This window comes from Callorhinchus milii, unplaced genomic scaffold, assembly GCF_018977255.1.
Source record: "Callorhinchus milii isolate IMCB2004 unplaced genomic scaffold, IMCB_Cmil_1.0 Scaffold4, whole genome shotgun sequence".
Lineage (NCBI taxonomy): Eukaryota > Metazoa > Chordata > Chondrichthyes > Chimaeriformes > Callorhinchidae > Callorhinchus > Callorhinchus milii.
The window spans coordinates 59,972,829-59,994,795 of record NW_024704745.1 but is presented as its reverse complement, the minus strand read 5'-3'; the positions used below and the strand labels follow the sequence as shown (position 1 = coordinate 59,994,795).

Sequence of the window (21,967 nt, the reverse complement as noted above, 5' to 3'; positions counted from 1 at the left end):
GTGTCTACTGCTGTTTAAATTGTGTTTGATGGCTTGGTCATATCAGTATTTACCAGAAGTTATTTTGCAGACAAACATACAACTAGAAAACATTTATAACTTTCCACTCTTATTTAAAACAAACAATTTGCTGCTGCAGTAGTTTGTTACTTACTGAGGATCATGTTCAAGCATAGCTGAAGCTTTTGTCACATCTCTCTTATGCACAGGTCCAATGTTAATTCCAGCATACTGTTTCCGAAAAAGATAGGCTCAGGTTTGTAACTGGTACTGCTCTATTTTAACAAAAAATATACTGTAGATTTGAAATATAGATACTTACTGGCACACTTGAACCTCGGAGAAATTCCAACAGTGCTTCCAAAGAACCCAATGTAGAGGCTTGTACATAAACCCCCTTGTCCTCGAGTTTGATAGAACTCAAGGTTTGTTTCAATTCATGTTCTATTTCATCCTGTTAACAGCAATACGACAGGGCACTGAATTACTTAACTGAACATTAAAACATTTATATAACTGAACAACATAATGCGGATTTCACAGATCGAATCATGCAATTACTATTAATTTTTTAAAAAAATTAGATCATTCCAAATACAGAACTTGTAGTCATTATTCTATTCCAATGAAAAGTGATATCACAATTGTTGTGAGAGTTCATTTCTCATTATTATAGCAGAATGCCAGTTATCAGCGGAAAACTAATGCCTGGTCAATTTAGCTAACCATGCTTAAAATAGCCAACTGCCAGGTCATCAAACACAGGAAACAACATGATGACCTGAAAGTTGGGACTTTTTTTAAAAAAAAGCGTGTGAACTGTCTGGCTTACCATGCATGTCACCTACACATGGAAATTTCCATGTCTGGAACTCACTTTCTGACACTCTCAAGAGAGATGCACCCTACATATCCAATTCTGGAGATTATTAGGTACAGGTTGGCAAGAGTAAAGACTTGAGAACTCCCAAGCGTGTGTTGGGATACAAGTAGATTTAACTAACTAAAACCAGGTAGCTCGCCATTGAAAGAACTGTCTGGCAGGCTTCTGTTGCTTTGTACAGCAATGGCCATGCTACCCATAGGAAGTACACAAACCTTTAGCACTGCAACTTCATCATCTTTGTTGGCCACTAGTAGAGGTAAACCAGCAAGAGATTTTTCTAGATCTTTAGCAAGAATTTTCACGCCTTGTGCAGCCCAGACTTCCTTCTGTTTCTCATATTGATTCTGAAAAGAAAAAGAGACTTCAAAACTACTTCAAGATCAACATCCTTGCCTTGTCCTTCAGATGAGATGTTAAACCGAGGTCCTGCCTGCATGTTCAGGTGAACATTAGATTCCATGACACTATTCGAAAAGAGAAGGGAGTTTCTCTTGGTGTCTTGGCCAACAATCCCCAAATAAAATTAGTCACTCACTCTATGGCTTTTTGTGGGAAATGGCTGTGCACAACTGGCTGATACATTTCGCCCACAAAATATACAGTCAAACCCCACTTTACAGTAAATCCTGTGAAGTGCTTTGAGGCATCTCAACACAGTGATAAGGGGCGAGAATTATTATCACATGTTTATTATGCAACCAATGATCCTGTAGTGATTTTTTGAGGGTACAGAAAAGATAAAATGGAGAGAAAAGTATTAATATTGTTTATATCCAACAGTCAAAATCAGAACTATTCTTGGAACATTCCCTGAAAGTCCATCCACAAAAATATTATAAAAATAATGTAATACATGTAAACACGATCAAATATTACTTCAACAAAATAGGGAAAGAAAGGTGCATTTTACATTAACATTCAAATTTATTGTATTTTACTAAATTGTCTCCTTCCCATCTTGCTATGTAGTTTGAAGGAGATGGTTGCAGATGGATGCAGCACTGAGTGGGATCAAGCCAGAACCAATAAGCAAAATTAATTTTTCATAAAAAATTCTAGTGCGTGCAAACTGTTCATTACGTGCAGTTTTCCCAATATATAGAATATAAAACATGCAGTGCTTTCCCGTACCTTTACTCTCAATTCTTTGAGAGGGGGTGGTAATAAAAGACCTCTGATCTGCGTAACTATAGGACCTTCAACTCCGGGGACAATAATGGTATCTCCTTCTTTCAGTTGACCATTGATTAGAATTACATCAATAGTTGTTCCCATTCCAGGAAGTGCTTTTACCTGAACAAAAACACCCAATAAAAAAAGATGCATTCATTATTAGTATCAATTATACAGTGATTAATACTACAGGATATATTCTTAAATTGCCACTTAACAATGTTGTCAAATGGCTGCTCGCTACTTACCAGCTAGTGTAGAAGGACAGTTAGTAGCTGTAGCAGTCATTAAATAGGCATCTGCTAGCGACTGAAAAGATTTCACTCTGCTACAAAACTTTTTTTAAAAAATACAAATACTTCAGAGCTTTCCTGGCTCAGGATAAATGCACCTGTTCAGTGCAGTACTAAGCCATGCAGACCAAGAGGGTCTTGCATGTAGCTCAATGGATGGGGGGGGGGGGGGGAGTGGAGTGCGAAAAACCTAGTTCTCCCGTATTAGTTGTGTAATAATAGGGTTCTATAGCTTGACTCACTGCCAGCAGGTTGAGGGGGAGAGGGGGAGAACACAGCTGGGGTATGCAGCAGGATCCATGTTGTAAAATGCATGTTTAAGATCAACAACAAGAAGATTTCATATATAGAGCGCCTTTCACGTCAGGAGGACATCCCAAGGCGCTGGACAGTTGGGTCGGGACCCAAGCAGGGGGGAAATGGTCAGGGTGAGGGGAGGGAAGGGAGGGAGCGAGGCTGGGGTAGAGAGTCGAGAGGGGAGCTGAAGGCATGGTCGAAGAGACAATAGCTTGGCTGGAATGCTCCAATGGTCAAATAACTTGATATTATTTAGGGTTGCGTTATCCAATCAATTTTACATTGTAAGTACTTACAAGAATTTCTAGAATGTGATTAGTTATGTGTAAAGCAGACGGACAAGTAAAGCAGAGTCCCTTTATTAGCATTTTGCATGGGAGGTGGCTGGAATATTGACAGAATGGCTACTCAAGTGGTAGTGACAAGTTAAGCCAGGGTTGAGTTTTCTGGAGTTTACTGTAGCAATAAAAACTTCTTCTAGTTTAAATTGGAAACCATCACATTTCTTCCTCTCTCACACACAGTTTATAGTATATTTACATGTATACCTCCATAACTTGTGCTCTTAGTTCCAGTGAATAAGCCAGTCTCTTGGCCAGCATGGTCTGGGTCAGCTCTGCCAACAATGCAATAAGATTGCCCATGCCATCTCCACTATGAGCTGATGTAGGTACTAGTGAGACAAATGTACGTGGATCCTTGTTCTCATAGAATAAAGAAGCATTTAGACCCTGAAAAATGTAACACAAATTCTCCATCAGACCACTAATAAGCAAATTCCGTGGAGTTTCATCTTCACTGAAGAACTCTCAACAATTTATTCAATTTGATACAGCAATGTTAACAGACACAATCAATGCACACTGGCTTAGGAGACATTATAAAAGTTGAGAAAATATCCTAAGTTCGGTCATTAATTTACTCTTATACTGAATTTTACTCTTATGCTCTGCAAACAAGAGTAAAATTTCTACTCAAAATTACATGCATCAGCCTTCCGTGATATTGGCTTTTAATGGGATTTCCCATTTTAATCATGTATTGTGTGTAACACTGGACAGAATTTTTACCCAATAGCTCGTTCCACCAGGCCTAAAAAATACCATCCACCTCTTTCTGCCCTGTTTAATATTTGGGAATCTTTACAGAATGGAGAATCAACCCTCATTCCTTATATTGCTGCTCTCTTGTACAGCATTCACCTGTAATGTTTTAAAATATGAATCCTTAGACTATCATCATGAAAAAGGTAGCAACTACATCATTACTACATTTCGGCATAGGTCAATGCAATCAAATATTTTTTGATAACTCACATACCCTAAAGTCAGAAAATGGCAATACTGATTGCCAAGAGCTCAACATATTTGTAAACCTTAGCAAAATAGCAGAAAAAAGTTGAAATATCATTTCATTCATTTATCATAGCCTTACAACCATATAAAAAAATACAGAACAGTAGTTATTGAACCTACCAACTCTATTCCACACAAGTTTTACATTTTTCACTAATTTGTTTAAAATCATCTTTTTAAATGCACATATTGTTAAAAGAGATGATAGAAAAAGCCTCATCAAACCTGTTGAGCAAATTCCACAATAATGGATTTGGCTCTCTCATCAAATTCATCCTTTGTGTTCTTTTTTTGTTTCTTTAATGCACTAACCACATCTGTTTCCGGACTTTTCTTCCAATCATATAATCTATCAATCTGACATGGAAAAAGAACAATAATAGTTTACGTTCTCAAACTGTATTGAAACTCAAACAAGATATATGCCACTTTGTATGATTGGTGATAGAATATATGACTGATCTGCAAAATGATTTTCTTAAATTCTGAAGTACTGTTAACACTCAAATTATTTATTGTGTGTCCCACAACCTACAAATAGATATTTTAATAACATTTTATAACATATTATTTTCAAAATTTAAATTTTTATTGCAGTTATAGTTAAAATAGGTTTACTATTGTGTTTCTGCAATTGATTGGGGTGGTGGGGGGGAATGGGGGGAAGCTATAATCCCAGGTTTCTGAAGCCAGACATCAGCAGCTGGAAATCAATTGTTTTTCTACTGTGAAGCATTGTGCCTGGGATTTACACAATGTTTCACAGGACCTGCTGAGTGTGAGAATGAATTCAAATACGACCACTTCATGGCACAATGTGTAGAACCATCAATGTGCTGAGCCACTTGAGTAGGGTAGCTGGATGAAGCCTACAATTGAATCAAAGTCCTTCTTTCCATTAAACTACTTTTTAAATCAGTTTATGATATTTCTTATAGGGACTTTCTAATATTAGGAAATCCCTATAAGAAATATCATATGAGCAAACACCTTAAATAATTACAAAAGCAAATAATAAAATATTGGAAATTTGTAAGGATCAAAAATAATCAATTTCTTCATTTTCAACACTTGTTTATTTGTACTTCAAATCCAATATATACATGTAGAAAAGCTTGAAAGTGTGCCCAGAAACAAAACACTTTTCACCATCATGATAAAAACTTTCTGCTTGATGATAGCTTTTCTACTGTAACAAACCAAATGTTTGTAAGATTTTACTTCAGTTAGAGAAAGCAAAACACTTTTACATTTAAGATTTCTATGATATTTAAAAAGAATTAAACCAAGTTTATTCACCTGGGCAATGTTGGATAATTAGGCTGCTGACAAACAAACTTGGTGGCAGCATTCACTTCCTGCTGCCAACTTTTTTAAAGTTTAAAATATTTAAATTTAAACATTAAATCGCAAGTCCTAAATAAAAAAGTGAAATGAGTGTTTGATTGAATGATAAAAATCAGGATCAGGTCATAAAATTCCCTGACTGTGCTGCTTAAAATATTGCTTACCTTGTTAAGTGCAACTATAAAAGGGCATTTTTTTGTCTTCAGCAGATTAATGGACTCAATTGTCTGCGGTTCCAATCCATGCATTACATCAACCACAAGAATTGCAATATCGCAGAGAGAACTGCCTCGATTTCTTAAGTTACTGAAAAGGGAAAAGTAAAAGCAATTGCTTAATACTAAGCTCTATAAAATGCAACTCTTGCATACAAGAATTTTCTCCATTAATATGAAAGATTACTTATTACTTCCACATGTAGGTAGATGACACTCAACTATAATTTCTGCCTCCATCCTCGATCCCAGGACCATTGCTCTTCTGATCAGAGCTTGTTGGACATCAAGTCCTGGATAAGCTCTAACTTTCTTCAGTTGGACGTCAACAAGATTTTGCTTGGCTCCTGTCAGCACCTTCTCACCACAGGCCCTGAAAACATCAAACTACTTTGATGCACATTCCACCTTGTGGAACTTGTGTGGAACCTTGATGTCTTGTTCAACTCTCAGTTGTCCTTTAAACCTCATATTCATACTCTGACCCGCTCAGCTCTCCACTCGGGCCAACAAGACCCGATTCCACACATACATAACGTCCAGGCTAGATTACGCCAACTCTGCTTGCTATGCAGCTCTTGCCTCCACAAACGGTAGACTCTCCAGAACTCTGCAACTTGTGTCCTTTTCCGCACTAGGTTCTGCGAGCCTATCCCTCCTTCCCCCATTCTTGCCCTGCCCCACTAGCTTACCATCCCCCAACAGATCTTGTCCTAACCTTTAAATTCCTTCACGATCTCATCCCACTCTTCTCAAACCCAACCGACCTATCCTCTCCCTCCACTTGGCAGGCACTGGCCTGCTTTATGCCCCCACCCTCAGTGTTGCACGTTCAGTGTATCTGCCCCGTTCTCTGGAACTCCATCCCAGATTTCCTTCAACTCCTCTTGTCTCCTTCAATGTCTCCCTCAAGACCTTCCTCTTAGCTATCTTCCCCCGCCCTCCTTTACCCCCATCCCAGATTGGGTGCAAACCCTGAACTGTCCAGGAGCTTGCTATGCCTATCTGAAAGGCACTATAATAAATATAAATTTATATTTGTATTATTACTCAAGAGGGTAGGAAAGATCACCCGTAGTTGAGGATGGTAAGAATCCAAAGCCGGAAATTCCAGTCTTAACCTCAAAACCATTTTAAAATTTACCTCAAAAATATTTTTAATATTTAAAATATAGAATTGTCTTCATTTGAAAGATAACCTTCTGTAGTTCTTAAAAATAGGGGGGAGGAGGTTGCCAAAAGCACAATTAAACAGAAAGGTTTTATGGAGAGTGAGGAGGCAACGTGGCAGGACCTTGGGTTGGAGTTCCAGAGCAAGATAGAATGGCTGAATACTGAACCTGAGTGTGAAACGGAGCAGGGGATGTGAAGCACGCAAGTGCCTGCCAAGTAGAGGGGACAGCAGAGTCACAAATGTTCATAGAGAGACACATGAAAGTCAGGAGGAGAATCTTGAATTTAGCATGCCAATGGGCCAAGAAGGCCTCATGGAACTCGGTTTGGGATAGGACAGAAGATGCAATTCTGGATGGCCTGCAGCTTGTGTAGGGAGGAGCTGTGAAGTCCAGCATGCAGAACATTAGAATAGCCAAACAAAACACAAAATACTGCAGCTGCTGAAAACCTGAAACAAAAACAGAAGTCGCTGGGAACACTCAGCAGGTCAGGCAGTATCTGTGAAGAAAGTGAGTCAACGTTTTGGGTCCACAACCCTTCGTCAGTTCTGACAAAGGGCCGTGGACCCGAAACGTTGACCCACTTTCTTTCTTCATAGATACTGCCTGACCATTAGAATAGCAAGACTGGACATGTTGATGTGGATGTTGTCCGGTAAAGGAGGGGGGGGCAGAAAAAGAGAGGTTGTGCCTGAGGTAAATAGCAATCAAGTCTAACAGCATAGTTTTAAGAGGAGAAACATTTACCTGAAGGATTCGTGACCTGGTGTATCAATGATCAGCATTCCTGGTATTTTAATGTTGTCTTTGTCAAACTAAAAGTTAATGAAACGTGAACAGTTTATTTTTTTAAATATGTTCCGTGTATACTCATCATAGGTGCAAATGTGCAAACATAACCCATTAAGATTATTTGAAAAAAAATCACACTACTGTATTTTAACACTTACATTTTTCACCATCTTAGTCTGTTCTTTGATGGTGTCCAGAGGGACATTGGTTGCACCAATCTGCTGGGTTATACCACCTGCTTCACCATCTTGTACATGTGTATGACGAAGCTGTGTACAGCAAAATCAGATTATAAACACAAATTTTGCATTTAATTGAGAAAAACACAATTTTGTGGATTATTCTTGGGTATACCTTGTCCAGAATTTTGGTTTTCCCCGTATCTACATGGCCAAGTACACAGATAATTGGTGCTCGTAGTTTTTCATAGTTTACATTTATAGTATTTTCTGCTCTGCGTTTCTGAAAAAAACAAATTGCAAAAAGAAAAACATTAAAACACCCAAATAAATTGGAATTTTAAAACATATTTACTCCTAAATTGCAAATGATATATTGGCTGCTGCATTTCACACACAAAATATAGTCAATTCAATTTATAGTATATTCTGTGAAGCACTTTGAGACCTCTCAAAGACGTGATAAGGTGCTATATCAAATGTAACAAAATATATATATTATATACACACACATTGACATCTTCAGTCAAAATGCTGGATTCAAAATGAAGGTAACATCAATATTATCAAAAAGCACAGTAGGTAAGTAGACTGCATTGCATTGACAGTTTCAGTCCTTTGTCTGCATTGGATTAGATAAGTTCAGCCAGAGCAGAAGTAGATAAAGCTATATTGCTTTAGTCATCTATGGGCTAGTATTCCGTCACACTCCCTGGCCTGAAATTCTACCTGGCTTTCAAACAAAAAACACACACAAAAAACTAGCTCCCAAATTAAGACTGATTTTAAGAATTTGTCGAAATTCTACATGGTCTGAAATTCTAGGTCTGAAACCAGGCAGAATTACTAGCCCAAGATTACTGATCAGCCCTGTTGAAAAGTGTACGTATGATGATTGGGAATGAATACAGAAAGCTCATTTGTGCTAGAATAACAATAATAATAATAATCCTTGCATTTGATATAGCGCTTTTCATGTCAGGAGGACATCCCAAAGCGCTTCACAGAACACACTGTAAAGTGAACTGACTGTATATTTGTGGGTGAACGCGGCAGCCAATTGCGCACAGCAATGTCCCACAAACAGTCGTAGATTGAAAATGACCAATTTATTATTTTTTTTTTTTGGTTTTGGAGGGATTATTATTAGGCGTGTGGAGTAAGGAAACTTGCCCAAGTTTTCGTCCTGCCTGGAATTGAACTCAGGTCTCTCACTTGCAAAGCGAGTGCTTAACCACTGAGCTACAGGACTCCACGTTACTAATAAGTTAGTAAAGCTCACTGCCCAAGCTCACACAAAAAATGGCCACTTGTGAAAGTATACTCCAACATGAGTCAGGGAGAGACGCAAGAGGAAAATATTGGAGAGTGAAAACAATTCAGAGGAATACAAACAAAAGCCAAGATTACAATAAATCAATGAGCATATTTAAAGATTACGCATGAATCAAACCCTCGTACATGCCTTATTACAACCAGGTTTGACTATGCCAACACCCTACTTGTTGGCCTTCCCAACTCTTTCCTCCACAAGCTGCAGATCATCCAGAACTCTGCAGCTCGTGTCTTCTTCCGCACCCACCCTCGCCCGGCTCCACTGGTGATCCCTCAGAGGATCTAGTTCAAAATTCTTTGCCTCACCTTCAAGGCCCTCCATGGCCTTGCCCCCTCCTACCTCTCTAACCTGTTAAACCCTTATCAACCTGTCCACTCCCTCCACTCAGCAGACTCCGGCCTGCTCCATGTCTCCCGCCCGGCCCGCCTTACAATCGGTAGTCAAGCCTTCAGCCTTTCTGCCCCCACCCTCCGGAACTCCATCCCACATTCCCTTCGCCTTACTTCTTCAAGACACACCTCAAGATCTTTCTCTTCGACCGTGCCTCCTACCCTCCACCCTGCCGTGCCTTCGGCCACCTCCTACCCTCTCTGCCCTCCACCCTCCCTGATCCCAACACCACCCCTCTACCCCGCTCAGGTTCTAACCCCTACTGTTCAGTGCCTTACGACGTCAAGACAAAATGTAAAATGTATTTTGACAAAATTACAAAATGTAATTTTGTATTGTAAGAAGCAGTTCACTGAAATACTATGCAATCTAAGAGGTAGCAGAAAAAGATGCACTGTGAAGTATATTTAATTCATTTTATTTTACAAGAAGTTTAGACAAGAAGCTCTTTGACCCATCAGATCTTATCCTTCCAGAACACCCGCCCTCCCATCCCCCCTCACAGCATCAAGCTGCTTTTTAAATGAGTCCAATGGCCTGGCCACCCTTCTTGGCAACCTGTTGCAATCATTAATTACCATCTAGTGCATCCTAGTATTTGTCCTAAAATTGCCCTTAACATCTCTAAACCTATGTTCTCTTGTTGTTCTGTTTTGGTGCATTCTAAAGTACTGATCTAGGTTTATCTATTATACACTAAAATTTGGTACTTTTGTTAAAAACTTTTTGGAAGTCTAGATATAGTAATCATATGGATTCCTGGTCAACTTGGGCTGTCAACTCTTAAAAATGTCTATGAGATGTGCCAGACAAGACCTACCCTTTCCAACCCATGTTGGCTGGGTTCCCGAACCCATGCTGGTCACCACCTGCTGCCTCTGGCCTCTTGCTTCTCCCTCGTCCCTTCCGCTCTGCTATTGGCGGCCGTGTTTTCAGCCAGTACACCCAAAACCTTGGAACGCTCTCCCTCAATCCCTCCAGCTTACCCCTTCCTTCTTCTTTTTCAGATCGCACATGAAGGCCTCTCTTCAATCATGCTCCCTCCCCCAGGCTCGGCATTAGGATCAGCCACTGTTAAGTGCTCCAAGGCGCTACCCCGCCTAAAGGGTACTACATAAATGCAACTTGCTGTTATTTAATAGATTGTTTTTATGTAGGTAATCTTCTACTTCCTTTCTGATAATAGACTCCGTAATTTTTTCATTTTTTTCCCAACTATTAAGTCAGACTGGAAAACAACAAAATACCTCAATTCGTCGCTTTGCATCATCATAAATTCTTTCTTCTTTCGTTCGTCCATCTTCAGAATTTGACTCTGAATCAGATTCTGAGCTAAATTCTTGTGTTGGTTTCTGTCTTGAACTCTTTTCCACTTCAGGTAGTTTTTTCTGAGATACGGTCCTCGTTTCATCAGAACCCTTTCATCTTCTTCATCTTCACTTTCATTACTTTCTCCATCTTCCTCATTCTCATCTTCTTCCTCATCATCATCCTCCTCAGCCTCCTCTTCCTCAGCCTTTTCTTTCAGTTCAATGTGGATAGTTTTCATTTCTGTCAAAAACAGTTCCAACATTAAAAGTCATTAGCCTTGGAAATATTGTAAAAAAAATGCAGCAAAATAATCAGTGGAGAAAATACCCTGGAATATGTGATTTCCATGTACGTATAAAAAAGAGCAATTAAAATGTTTTAAGAAGAAATATATGGTACTCACCTTGTTCATGATCACTTGCCATTGCTTCCCAGTCATCCAGACCAACATCTTTTTCTTCTTCAACTACTGTGAAGCAAAATTTTGAAATAAATCTAATATTTTTAACCCTTAGACGGTCACTGTCAGCACTGACAGAACACCAAGTAGAATGGTGTGGAACAAACATGCCTTTGGTGAGTCAAGAAGTAGCAATATATTCAGCAAATTCTCTAATAGAATTACTGATTGAATCTGGTCACAGAAGCTGCAGTATACAGTTTACACTGTACCTTAAAGGCTCTCCAGGAAGACCCTGTGCATCTTTACATCCTAAGCAATTTCAGAATACAGTAGTACTTACATAAAGTTGTATCAGTCGGAACCGATTACGCGAAATCTGAATTGCAGGTAAACTTGTATAAGTCATCTAAAATTCAATTTAATCAATAATCTACACTCCGCACGTGTAATTTAATGCAGTTGGTAAGTGCACACGCGGTGATGGGTCAAGATTACGTTTCCTGCAATTCAATGCGTCTTGACCCGTCGTCACATGCACACTTACCGGCAAGAATCTCATTAAATTGCGGGAAAGTAAGCTCTTCTGCAGATGTGTTGATGGATCAAGATAATATTTCCCATGATTTAATTCAGCTGCCTGGTAAGTGCATATGCGTCGATGGGTTAGGGCGTCATTTCCCACAGTTCAATGCAGCTAGTAAGTGCGGGAGTAATGGGGGATAGGGGAGCAGTGTTAAGAGTTTATTAATACGAGTAGAAAGAAACCTAAGTGGTTTGGATAGCAACCTGAATGGGACTCAGGTGGATGTACAACAACAACAACAAAATTACATTCATAGAGCACCTATCACGTCGGGAAGACGTCCCAAGGCGCTGGACAGTCAGAAGTCAGAACGATTAAGACGATCTTAAGACGATCATACGATTTTAAAGGTAAGACTTTTCCAAGTTGTAATGTATACACATTCGTGGGGGAGTAGAAAGGAACATAGACGTCAAGTACCCAGTGGACAAATACGGTTTCAATCCATTCTTAGCAATCATTCTCTCTAAAAGTGACAAGAGTTCAACAACAACATTCATTTATATTTTTGAAAAAGTTAAGGGAGTTTCTACTGATGCGACTGGCCAACAATATTCTAAATAAAATGATCAGTCACTTCATGGCTGCTTTTGGGACAATTGGCAGCCATGTTTGCCTACAAATACACAGTCATTACACTTCACGGAAAAATCCTGTGAAATGTTTTGAGATATCTTGTCTACGAGATAAGGGTTATATTACTAGTCTTCATGGGAAGCTGCCTCAATGTTGGTGGTAGAATGGTACTCAATCCTATGTTGTGTGGATGATATTCAGAATGAAAGATCTAACTTTAAATTTTACTTAAATTTTTCTCCTTTTGTCAGAAAACTGCAATGATGTGAGTGTACGTCACAATGGTTTTGAAAGAGAACAGGTTCCAGTAATAGATCCTAAACATGAAAAACTACTAACCTGGTGTGGGCTGTGAAGCTTCTATTTGGGTCTCAATTACCTCAACTTCTTCAACTGCTGGGGTTGGGCTGACTTCCAAGGGTTCTGTAATAAGTAAAATGGAATTATGATTTCATATTTTACTGGGAGGCGAGGAAACAGATCGTTTGGAACAAACAACTTTAAATTTAGTCTTTGGGTCCAACATTCTGTTGGTATGATAGAAAAATCGAATTCAATGAACACATTTGATGTTTTGGTACTGAATTGGCACAAAACACAATGTACAAATGTGTCAACCGTTTAACTGATGGTACTTCGCCCCCTTTAATTAACTAAAGAACAAACAAAACAATTTACTTTAAGATCAGATTGTATCAACTTACAATACTTTTTCATTAACACTGGGCTATAGTTTACAGTCTCAATCAGTATGTGGTAAAGTATAGGCAAGCATAAAGATGTGCAGGCAACTATAAAGATGTTGCAATTTTTCCAAAGAACCAAAAATCTGATGGCAAGTTCTTCCATAATATAAAACACCTGAAGGCCTTGGAATGGGTCAACTGTGACGTTTTGTTCCAAGTGAATCATAAAAAGGAGACAAATTATAGAACGATATGTTTAGAACAACAACAATGTCTTTAACTAGAATTCAATTGAATTGCTTAACATTTCCACTTGGTAAGAATTATACCCACTCTAAAAAATAAATTTACCTACCAACAAGATCTTATGGTTATGTTACAAAAATAGCTTAATAATCCAATACCCTAAAATTTAGGTGGTGAAACATAAAATACTCACCATCTTTACACTCATCTTCTTTGTTCTCCTGATGCTGTTTTTTCTTCTTTTTGTCTTCATATATTGGTCGTTTCTTTGGCATCGAATCTTTGGATGGCACCTCAATACCTATAAAAGCAAAGTGAAGAATTCTAATAAGAATCAGTTTATTTTTAATTTAAGAATTTCCTCCCATTTTAATCACACACATCATAAGCAATCGCTGCAGAGAGTATCCTGCTCGGTCTTTTCAATATCACCTGCATTGTTCTGTACATAAGAAACGCTTGCATGAAGTAAAATATACTGTCTGATAATATGCTCTACCTCCCAAGGCGCTGAACAGTGGGGGGATCAGGACCCGAGTGTGGGGGTGCAGGGTTGGGATGAGGGAGGGCTGAGAGGTAGAAGGGCAGCTGAAGGCACGGTCGAAAAGGAGGGTCTTGAGTCGTGCCTTGAAGGAGGCGAGGGTGGGAGCAAGGCGAAGGGATTGTGGGATTGAGTTCCAAAGGGTGGGGACAGAGAGGCTGAAAGCCCAGCCGCAGATGGTAAGGCAGGTCAAGCGGGAGACATGGTGCAGGCCGGAGCCTGATGAACAGAGGGAGTGAACAGGTTAGGTTGATAGGGTTTAGCGGAGAGGTAAGAGGGGGCAAGGCCCTGGAGTGCCTTGAAAGTGAGAGCGAGGATTTTGCATTCCATCCTCTGAGGGATGGGAAGTCAGGCACAAGCTGCAGAGTTCTGGATGATCTGCAGCTTATGGAGGGAAGAGTTGGGGAGACCGACAAGGAGGGGGTTTCTGTAGTCGAGCCTTGAGGTGACGAATGCATGTATGAGGGTTTCGGTGGCTTGAGGGGTGAAGCAGTGACGGAATCGGGCAAAGTTGCAGAGGTGGGAGAAGGCAGAGCAGGTCATGGCACAGATATGGGGAAGGAAAGCCAGTTGAAGGTGGAACAAGATGCCCAGTTTCCCGACTGGCTTGGTGAGGTGCAGACTGCATCCGTGGATGCTGATGCTGCGAGCGTCTACGGTGCGGAAGTGCTGTCACGAGCCAATCAGGAGGGCTTCAGTCTTGCTGACATTTAGCTGTAGAAAGTTGGCTCTCATCCAGGACTTGATGTCTGACAGACACTCTGTCAAGACATCAGTTGTCCTGGAATTGAAGGTGGAGGCAAAGAGATAGAGTTGGGTATCATCCACATACACGTGGAAGTTGGAAGTTCACGTTTGCAGATGTCGTCACCAAGGGGGAGCATGTGGAAGTTGAAGAGGAGGGGACAAGGACAGAGTCCTGAGGAACACTGCATGAGACTTTGCAGTGGCTAGAAGAGAAACCATTGGCGGAGACAAATTGGAGACGGTGTGAGAGATGAGACCTGAACAATTCAAGGGCAGAACCTTGAAGGTTGAGGTGAGAGGAGAGGCAAAGGAGGGGGATGGAGTGGTCCACAGTGTCAAAGGCAGCAGAGAGGTCGATGAGGTCACAGATGGACAGGATGTCGTTTGTCAGCTTAATCAGAGAAGTTTCTGTGCTGTGAGCAGCACGGAAACACAATTGGAGAGACTCATGAAGGGACTGGTAAGAGAGGAAGGAGCGAAGCAACAACTCTTTCAAGGACCTTAGAAAGAAAAGGGAGGTTGGAGATGGGCCGGTAGTTACAAAGCAGGGATAATAATAATAATCCTTGCATTTGATATAATGCTTTTCATGTCTTCTAGACGTCTCAAAGCGCTTCACAGAATATGCTGATGGGTCCAGGAAAGGTTTTTTTTCTAGATGGGGTGATCACAGCTGCTTTTTAGGGGGATGGGAACAGTGCCAGATGATAGGGAGAGATTGATGGTGTCGGAGAATAGAGGGGTGAAGAGGTGGAGCTAGGAGGTAAGGAGAGGTGGGGATGGGGTCAAGGAAGTGGTGTGTTTCATACTGGATAAGGTGGTGATGAGAGAGGAGGGGGAAGACAGATTTGAAGAAGTGGAGGAATGGGTAGGGATCGGAGTGTGGGGAGATGCGGAGAGAATGCCTCCCCCCTCTCTGTTAGCCCTTAAAAGCCTCTCCCTCCCAACATGCCCCAGTTCTGACGAAGGGTTGTGGACCCGAAATGCTAACTCACTTTCCTTTCTCCATAGATGCTGCCTGACCTGCTGAGTGTTCCCAGCGACTTCTGCTTTTGTTTCACTTTACAGTATATTCTGTGAAGCGTTTTGAAACATCTCAAAGACCTGATAAAGCACTATATCAAATGGAAGGCTTATTATTATTCTTGCATAAAATGCACCTCCTTATGAAACATCTCTAGTTGAGTACGCTAGTTACCATAGTGCTATAAAAGCTATACAATTGAGTGCAGGTATTCCAGCTTCATACATACCCTGAGCGCGCAGAAGTTCAAGTCTAGCCTCTGCTCTTGCTTTGGCTTCTTTCTGGGTTTTTGTTAGTAATTTGCCCTCCTTTTTCAAACGTTCTTTTCTTTCTTTTTCTTTCTGCTTTCGCTTTTCTTTTCGTTCCTGCTCTAGTTTCTCCTGTGGAAAAAAATTAAAAGAACGATTAAAAGAAAAATTAGCAAAGTGTTTTCCAGTAACCAATTTAGTAGCTGCTTAAGTGTAAAAAAACTATTTTACAATACCTCAGAACTACAAAACTTTATAAAAATTACAAATCACCATGTTATTTATGAACTACTTATTAAAAAAAGGTATATAATTTCATACTGAATTCTCAATTAGTGCAACCATTTTATAGAACTACAATATTTGACATCATCCTGAACACATATTTGCCCATAATTTGCTACTGGAAAAACAAATGTGCAGGAGGTGCCTGCAACAACACTTTGTGAAGGATGGCATGTCATCACTTGAAGACAACATACCCCATTACTTTTATTCCTTGGACGTGCTAACATTAAGCGGTTTGAGACACATTTTTTGCTAGCTACAACTTATTTTAAAAGGTTATAATAAATTTAGTTGTTAAATTTCATAGCAGCACAACTGACAATATCTAAGTATGACACATTCATTTGCCAAATAATCAATTAAGAAACAGCATACTTGCTCCAAGCGCTTGGCTTCCATTTCTTCTAAACGTCGTATACGTTCTTCCTCTTCTCTTTTTTGTCTTTCTTCTTCTTCTTTCAATCTTGCAAGTGCTTCTTGCATCGCTTTCACTACAGCCTTACTGGGGCCTGCTTTCTTCTTCTCTTTTTCATCCTTTTCTTTCTTCTTCTTTTTGTCTTTTTTCTTTTTCTCCCCATCATTTTCATCACCTGGAAAGAATGCCAAATGCCACTTTGGTCAATGGCTATTCTGCCCGTCATTAGCTTTTTGGTAAAACACATTTGTAACATACACTCGTAAAGAAAGGATCACCAACACTCATAATTCAAAATTGGCACAACCACATATTAGCTAAAATTAAACACTTCTCTCCCTCCTCCACCCACCCAATGAATCTAATATATTGTCTTTTTAACCCACTTCTTTTCTCATTTTTGTCTTTTTAATCCACTCTCCACTTTTAATCATTTCCCATAATATGTCCATAGCTGGTATGTTGCTGAACATTTCTTCCCAAATACTCTCCTTCACAGATTCAATTCTTGCCGCAGATGCAATATCTTGCCTTCATGCAACTGCATTCTGCATTTCTACATGCATTACGTTAAGATGTTAACTCCTTTTGTTTGGTTTTGATGTAAAATAAAACAGTAGAGAAAGAGCTTATTTCATCCTTGCTGCTATGGAATAGCTCAGAAAAGTAAATGGAATTTACTCATGGCATTCTTAAACTGAATCTGCGATAATGTGGCGCAGCCATGATTCTCAATTTTACAACACAGAGTTGGAAAATTTCTTCAGAAGTAAGAAAGATACAACAACAACAAAACTACATTTGTATAGCATCTTTCACGTCAGGACGTCCCAGGGCGCTGGACAGACAGAGTTTCAGACCCGAGCTGGGGGTCGGGGAGAGTGGAGGGCGGGGAAGCAGGGAGATCGAAAGCACGTCGAAGAGGAAGGTCTTCAAAAGGGTCTTGAAGGAAGCAAGGGAGGGGGCGAGGCAGAGGGACTGCAGGATGGAGTTCCAGAGGGTGGGGGCACAGTGGCAGAAGGCCTGCCCGCCAATAGTGGGTCGAACAAGGCGGGGACGTGAAGCAGGCCGGAGCTATATGCAAAACAAAACAACTAATGGCTGGCCTGAGAAAATCATAGGACGAGGCCAGAAGCAAGCCATCTGTATTTCTTTAAACTCAAGTATGAAATCATGGCACAGCTTGGAAACATCTGAAAAAAATACTTCTGCCAATTTTTATTTTGCATTCATAATAAAATTAAGGTCTACTAATATGAACAGATTATTCATAAGAAATGTCATACACACTCATTGATTTGACCCTCAATTAAACGTGTATTGAATATATTGAGATAACACGGCCTGCTTCATATACCCTGCACCTTCCATTGATGGGTGGGCTTTCAGCCATTCTGCCCACTCTCACTGAAACTGGAACCAGAATCCCTCCAACTGGAGTCCTGTAGCTCAGTGGTTAGAGCACTCGCTTTGCAAGCGAGAGACCTGAGTTCAATCCCAGACAGGGCGAAACCTTGGACAAGTTTCCTTACTCCACACAGAGCCTAATAATAATCCCTCCAAAATCAGAAACAATAATAAATTGGTCATTTTCAATCTATGACTGTTTGTGGGACATTGCTGTGCGCAATTGGCTGCCGCGTTCGCCCACAAATATACAGTCAATTCACTTTACAGTGTCTTCTGTGAAGCGCTTTGGGACGTCCTCCCGACGTGAAAAGCGCTATATCAAATGCAAGGATTATTATTATTATTATTATAACGTCCTACCTCCCTTGCTTGTCAAGACGTGTCTCAAAACACACCTCTGACCAATTTTCGCTCAGCAACCCTTAGCTCCCACCCCCAACTTGGATGCCCAGCCAGAATGGTCAAGCACTTTGAGACATCCTCCAAACGTGAAAGCAGCATTTAAATGTAAGTTATAATTGTAATAATAATAGCACAACCTGGATTCAAATGGTAAAAAAGTGACAAATCCATTAGACTCCTTATTTATTAGTTGTGACTGAAGTCATCAACTTTATCACCTCAAGGCTGGACTATGGGAACTCTCACCTCGCCGGCCTTCCTGGCACCTCCCTCCACAAGCTGCAGGTCATTCAGAACTCTGCAGCTCGTGTACTGTCCCGCATCAGACTTCGCAATCACATCACTCCCACCCTCGCTCGCCTCCACTGGCTCCCCATCCCCCAGAGGATCGATTTCAAGATCCTCACCCTCACCTACAAGTCCATTCACGGCCTTGCTCCCTCCTACCTCTCTGACCTACTATCCCCCTACCTACCTGCCCATACCCTCCGTTCCTCTGGCTCTGGTCTGCTCCACATCCCCCACCCCAACCGCCCTACCATCCGTGGCCAGGCCTTCAGCCTCTCAGCCCCGAGGCTCTGGAACTCTATTCCCCAGTGCCTTCGCCGCCTCCTCCCTTTCCTCCTTCAAGGCCGGTCTCAAGACTTTTCTCTTTGACCGTGCCTTCAGCTCCCCTCTCGACTCTCTACCCCCTCCTCGCTCCCTCCCTTCCCTCCCCTCACCCTGACCATATCCCCCCTGCTCGGGTCCTGACCCAACTGTGCAGCGCCTTGGGACATCCTCCCGACGTGAAAGGCGCTCTATAAATGGAATCTTATTGTTGTAGAGGGAATATTACACACAAAAAAAATTTACTGACCTTCAACACTTAATGGAACTTCCCCTCCTTTAATTTCAGTGGGTGGAGCAGGAGCATTTTCAGGTTCTTGTTGAGAAGGAACTTGCTGATCCTTTTCCTTTTTGGATTGTTCAGATTCCTCCTTTTCTCTCAGTTTACGAAGCTTGGCTTTCTCCTCTTCACGCTTCTTGCGCTCTCTTTCCTTCTTTTCCGCTTTCTTTTGTGCGGCTGTCTTTAGTTTGAATGTGGGTTCTTCTTCTTCATCATCATCATCATCACCATCACTCTCACCTGTCTGGGGTGGTTTGCCTTTTTGATTATCCTTTTTCTTACCTTTTTTCTTTTGAGGAAATTCAGATTCTTCGTCATCACTATCTTTCAATGAATTTGCTTCACCTTTTGTCATTTGAACTTCATCTTCTGAGAGGTCCAGCTTTTGTGTTGGCTTTGGATTCTTCCCTTTGCTCTTCTTGCTAGGCTTGTCTTCATCAGACAAACTAGATTTTTGATTCTGACCCTTTTTGTTTTGTACCAGTGCAAACTCTTCATCTTCCATTTCATCCTCTTCTTCAAAACTAGGTTTTTTGGCTTTGGAACTCTTATTTTTCTTTTTATCTTGCTTTGCATTAAATGACTCAGATTCATCATCATTTTCTTCTTTCTGCTATTGAAATGCACACAGAAAAGTAAAAGCTTACATTTATCCAGGAAAAGTTTCCTTAGGTTGATTTCTTATATCTTATTTCATTCAGGAGCAAGAAAGTACCAGATGTGATAGCAACCGCTGGTCTTACCCCCCACAAAACGAAGAGTGATATTCATCAGAAATTTCCAGAGAAATATACAGTTGCATTCTTCTAGTTTACACACTTTTTTTTCCATATTAAAGATATTTTAACTGTCCAGAAATATTCATCTCAATTAAAGATCTAAATCAAAACTATAGAGAAATCAAACCTTCACATTTGCTGCTGAAGATTTTGCTGTTTCTTTAACATCCTTTATTTCTTGATTCTCCATAGAAAGTTCTTCAAGTTCTTTCAGAATATCATCTTCACTGGAATTGTAGATTAAACAATAAATCAGCTATGATAGAAAGGAAAACAGAACCCAACAAAATATGTAATGTACCACCAAAATTCAAAATTAATATTTACTCAAAATCTTTCTTTTTCTTCTTTTTGCCTCCAGCTTTGGTAGGCTTTGAAGCCCCGGCTCCTTCAATCTCCGCTGCCAGTGCATCAATGTCAATATCATCCTTAGCACTAGAAAAATAAAGTCCCAATGGTCAATATTAACAAACAACAATATTTGCATTTGATATAGCGGCTTTCACGTGGGGAGGATGTCTCAAAACGCTTCACAAGATTTACTTAAAAGTGTAATGACTGGGTATTTTGTAGAAAAACGCAGTAACCAATTTGTGCACAGCAATGTCCAACAATGAATGATCAATCTCTTATATGGGGAATTTTGGCAGTGACAGGGAGAAACCTTCTCGTTTTTTTTCCCTCAAGAAGTGCCATGAGACCGTTAACATTCACCTGAACAGCGTCAGTTTAACGTCCCATACAAAGCACACTCCTAGCATTGCATCTGTGTGTCAGTCTAGACCAGGGTTGTCCAATCAACCCTTTTGAATTCCCTATTTGAGAATGGTCTGCAGGCCGCATAAGCAATATTTTGTGTTTCCCTTCCAGAAACAACATTTATACAGCACCTTTTTCATGTTGGAAAGACACCTCACAGCACTCAACACTGTTGGCCGGGCACCTGAATTGGGTTGGGAGCCAAGAGAGGTGCAATGGGGAGGGGAAAAGATAGAATAATAATAATCCTTGCATTTGATATAACGCTGTATCACGTCTTCGAGATGTCTCAAAGTGCTTCACCGAATATACTGTAAAGTGAATTGATTGTATATATTTGTGGGTATAACGCGGCAGCCAATTCCACACAGAAGTGTCCCACAAACAGTCGTGGAATGAGGTAACCAATTTATTACCCACTCCTCGCTCCCTCCCTTCCCTCCCATCACCCTGACCATTTCCCCCCTGCTCAGGTCCTGACCCAACTGTCCAGCACCTTGGGACGTCCTCCCGACGTGAAAGGCGCTCTATAAATGGAATCTTGCTGTTGTATTATTTCTTTCTGAAGGAATTATTACCGCTGGAAAAGCGATCCACCAATCGACTAACAACCGGCTTCCTGCTTACTGCTAGGTAACCAGAGGCGTGTGTGTGGAGTAATGAAACTGGTGGGGTGGAGAGTGCGAGGGATGAGCAGGAGGTCGGTGTCAGTCGAGCAGAGGCGCCGGATGGTGGAATGAGAGTGAGAAGGTCGGAAAGGTAGGGAGGTGCCAGAGAGTGAAGGGATTTGAACACAAGCGTGTTATCTTGAAGTCGATCAGTTTGGTGATGGGAAAACAGTGGACCTAGGCCAGAGCTGATGAGATGTGTGTACAGCATTTGGTTCGGTTAAGTATGCAGATGATAGAGTTCTGAATGAGCTGGATCTTTTGAATAGTTGAGCTGGGGAGACCGACCTGCGAGGAGTGTATTTGAGTAATCCAGGCGGGAGGTGGCAAAGCATGCAAGAGGGTTTCGGCTGCATTTGGGATAAGGTACAGTCGGAGGCAGGCAATGTGGCGAAGGTGGAAGAAGGTGGTCCTGGTCAGGGACTGTGGGGGAGCAAGGACAGCTGGGGTTCGGATTGGATGCCTAGATTGAGCGCTGGTTTCGTGAGCATGGGGGAGAGCCCAGGGAAGTTGACGAGTTCAAATCCGTAAGAGCGAAGACATTGACTGGAGCC

The 21,967-nt window shown here is 40.9% G+C and overlaps 1 protein-coding gene across 1 annotated transcript in view; it reads right to left on the bottom strand.

The window, feature by feature from the left end:
- The window catches only part of LOC103172652 (eukaryotic translation initiation factor 5B), a 36,163-nt gene that overhangs the window by 5,159 nt on the left and 9,037 nt on the right, over window positions 1–21,967 (bottom strand). Inside the window, 20 exon segments of the mRNA XM_007885390.2 lie at window positions 155–231; window positions 323–454; window positions 1,099–1,230; window positions 2,018–2,179; window positions 3,198–3,380; window positions 4,230–4,361; window positions 5,516–5,657; window positions 7,489–7,556; window positions 7,692–7,802; window positions 7,888–7,995; window positions 10,686–10,859; window positions 10,862–10,989; window positions 11,153–11,218; window positions 12,651–12,734; window positions 13,437–13,544; window positions 15,785–15,935; window positions 16,467–16,681; window positions 19,178–19,820; window positions 20,114–20,213; window positions 20,314–20,421. Of these exon segments, the coding sequence (XP_007883581.2) occupies window positions 155–231; window positions 323–454; window positions 1,099–1,230; window positions 2,018–2,179; window positions 3,198–3,380; window positions 4,230–4,361; window positions 5,516–5,657; window positions 7,489–7,556; window positions 7,692–7,802; window positions 7,888–7,995; window positions 10,686–10,859; window positions 10,862–10,989; window positions 11,153–11,218; window positions 12,651–12,734; window positions 13,437–13,544; window positions 15,785–15,935; window positions 16,467–16,681; window positions 19,178–19,820; window positions 20,114–20,213; window positions 20,314–20,421 (3,024 nt within the window).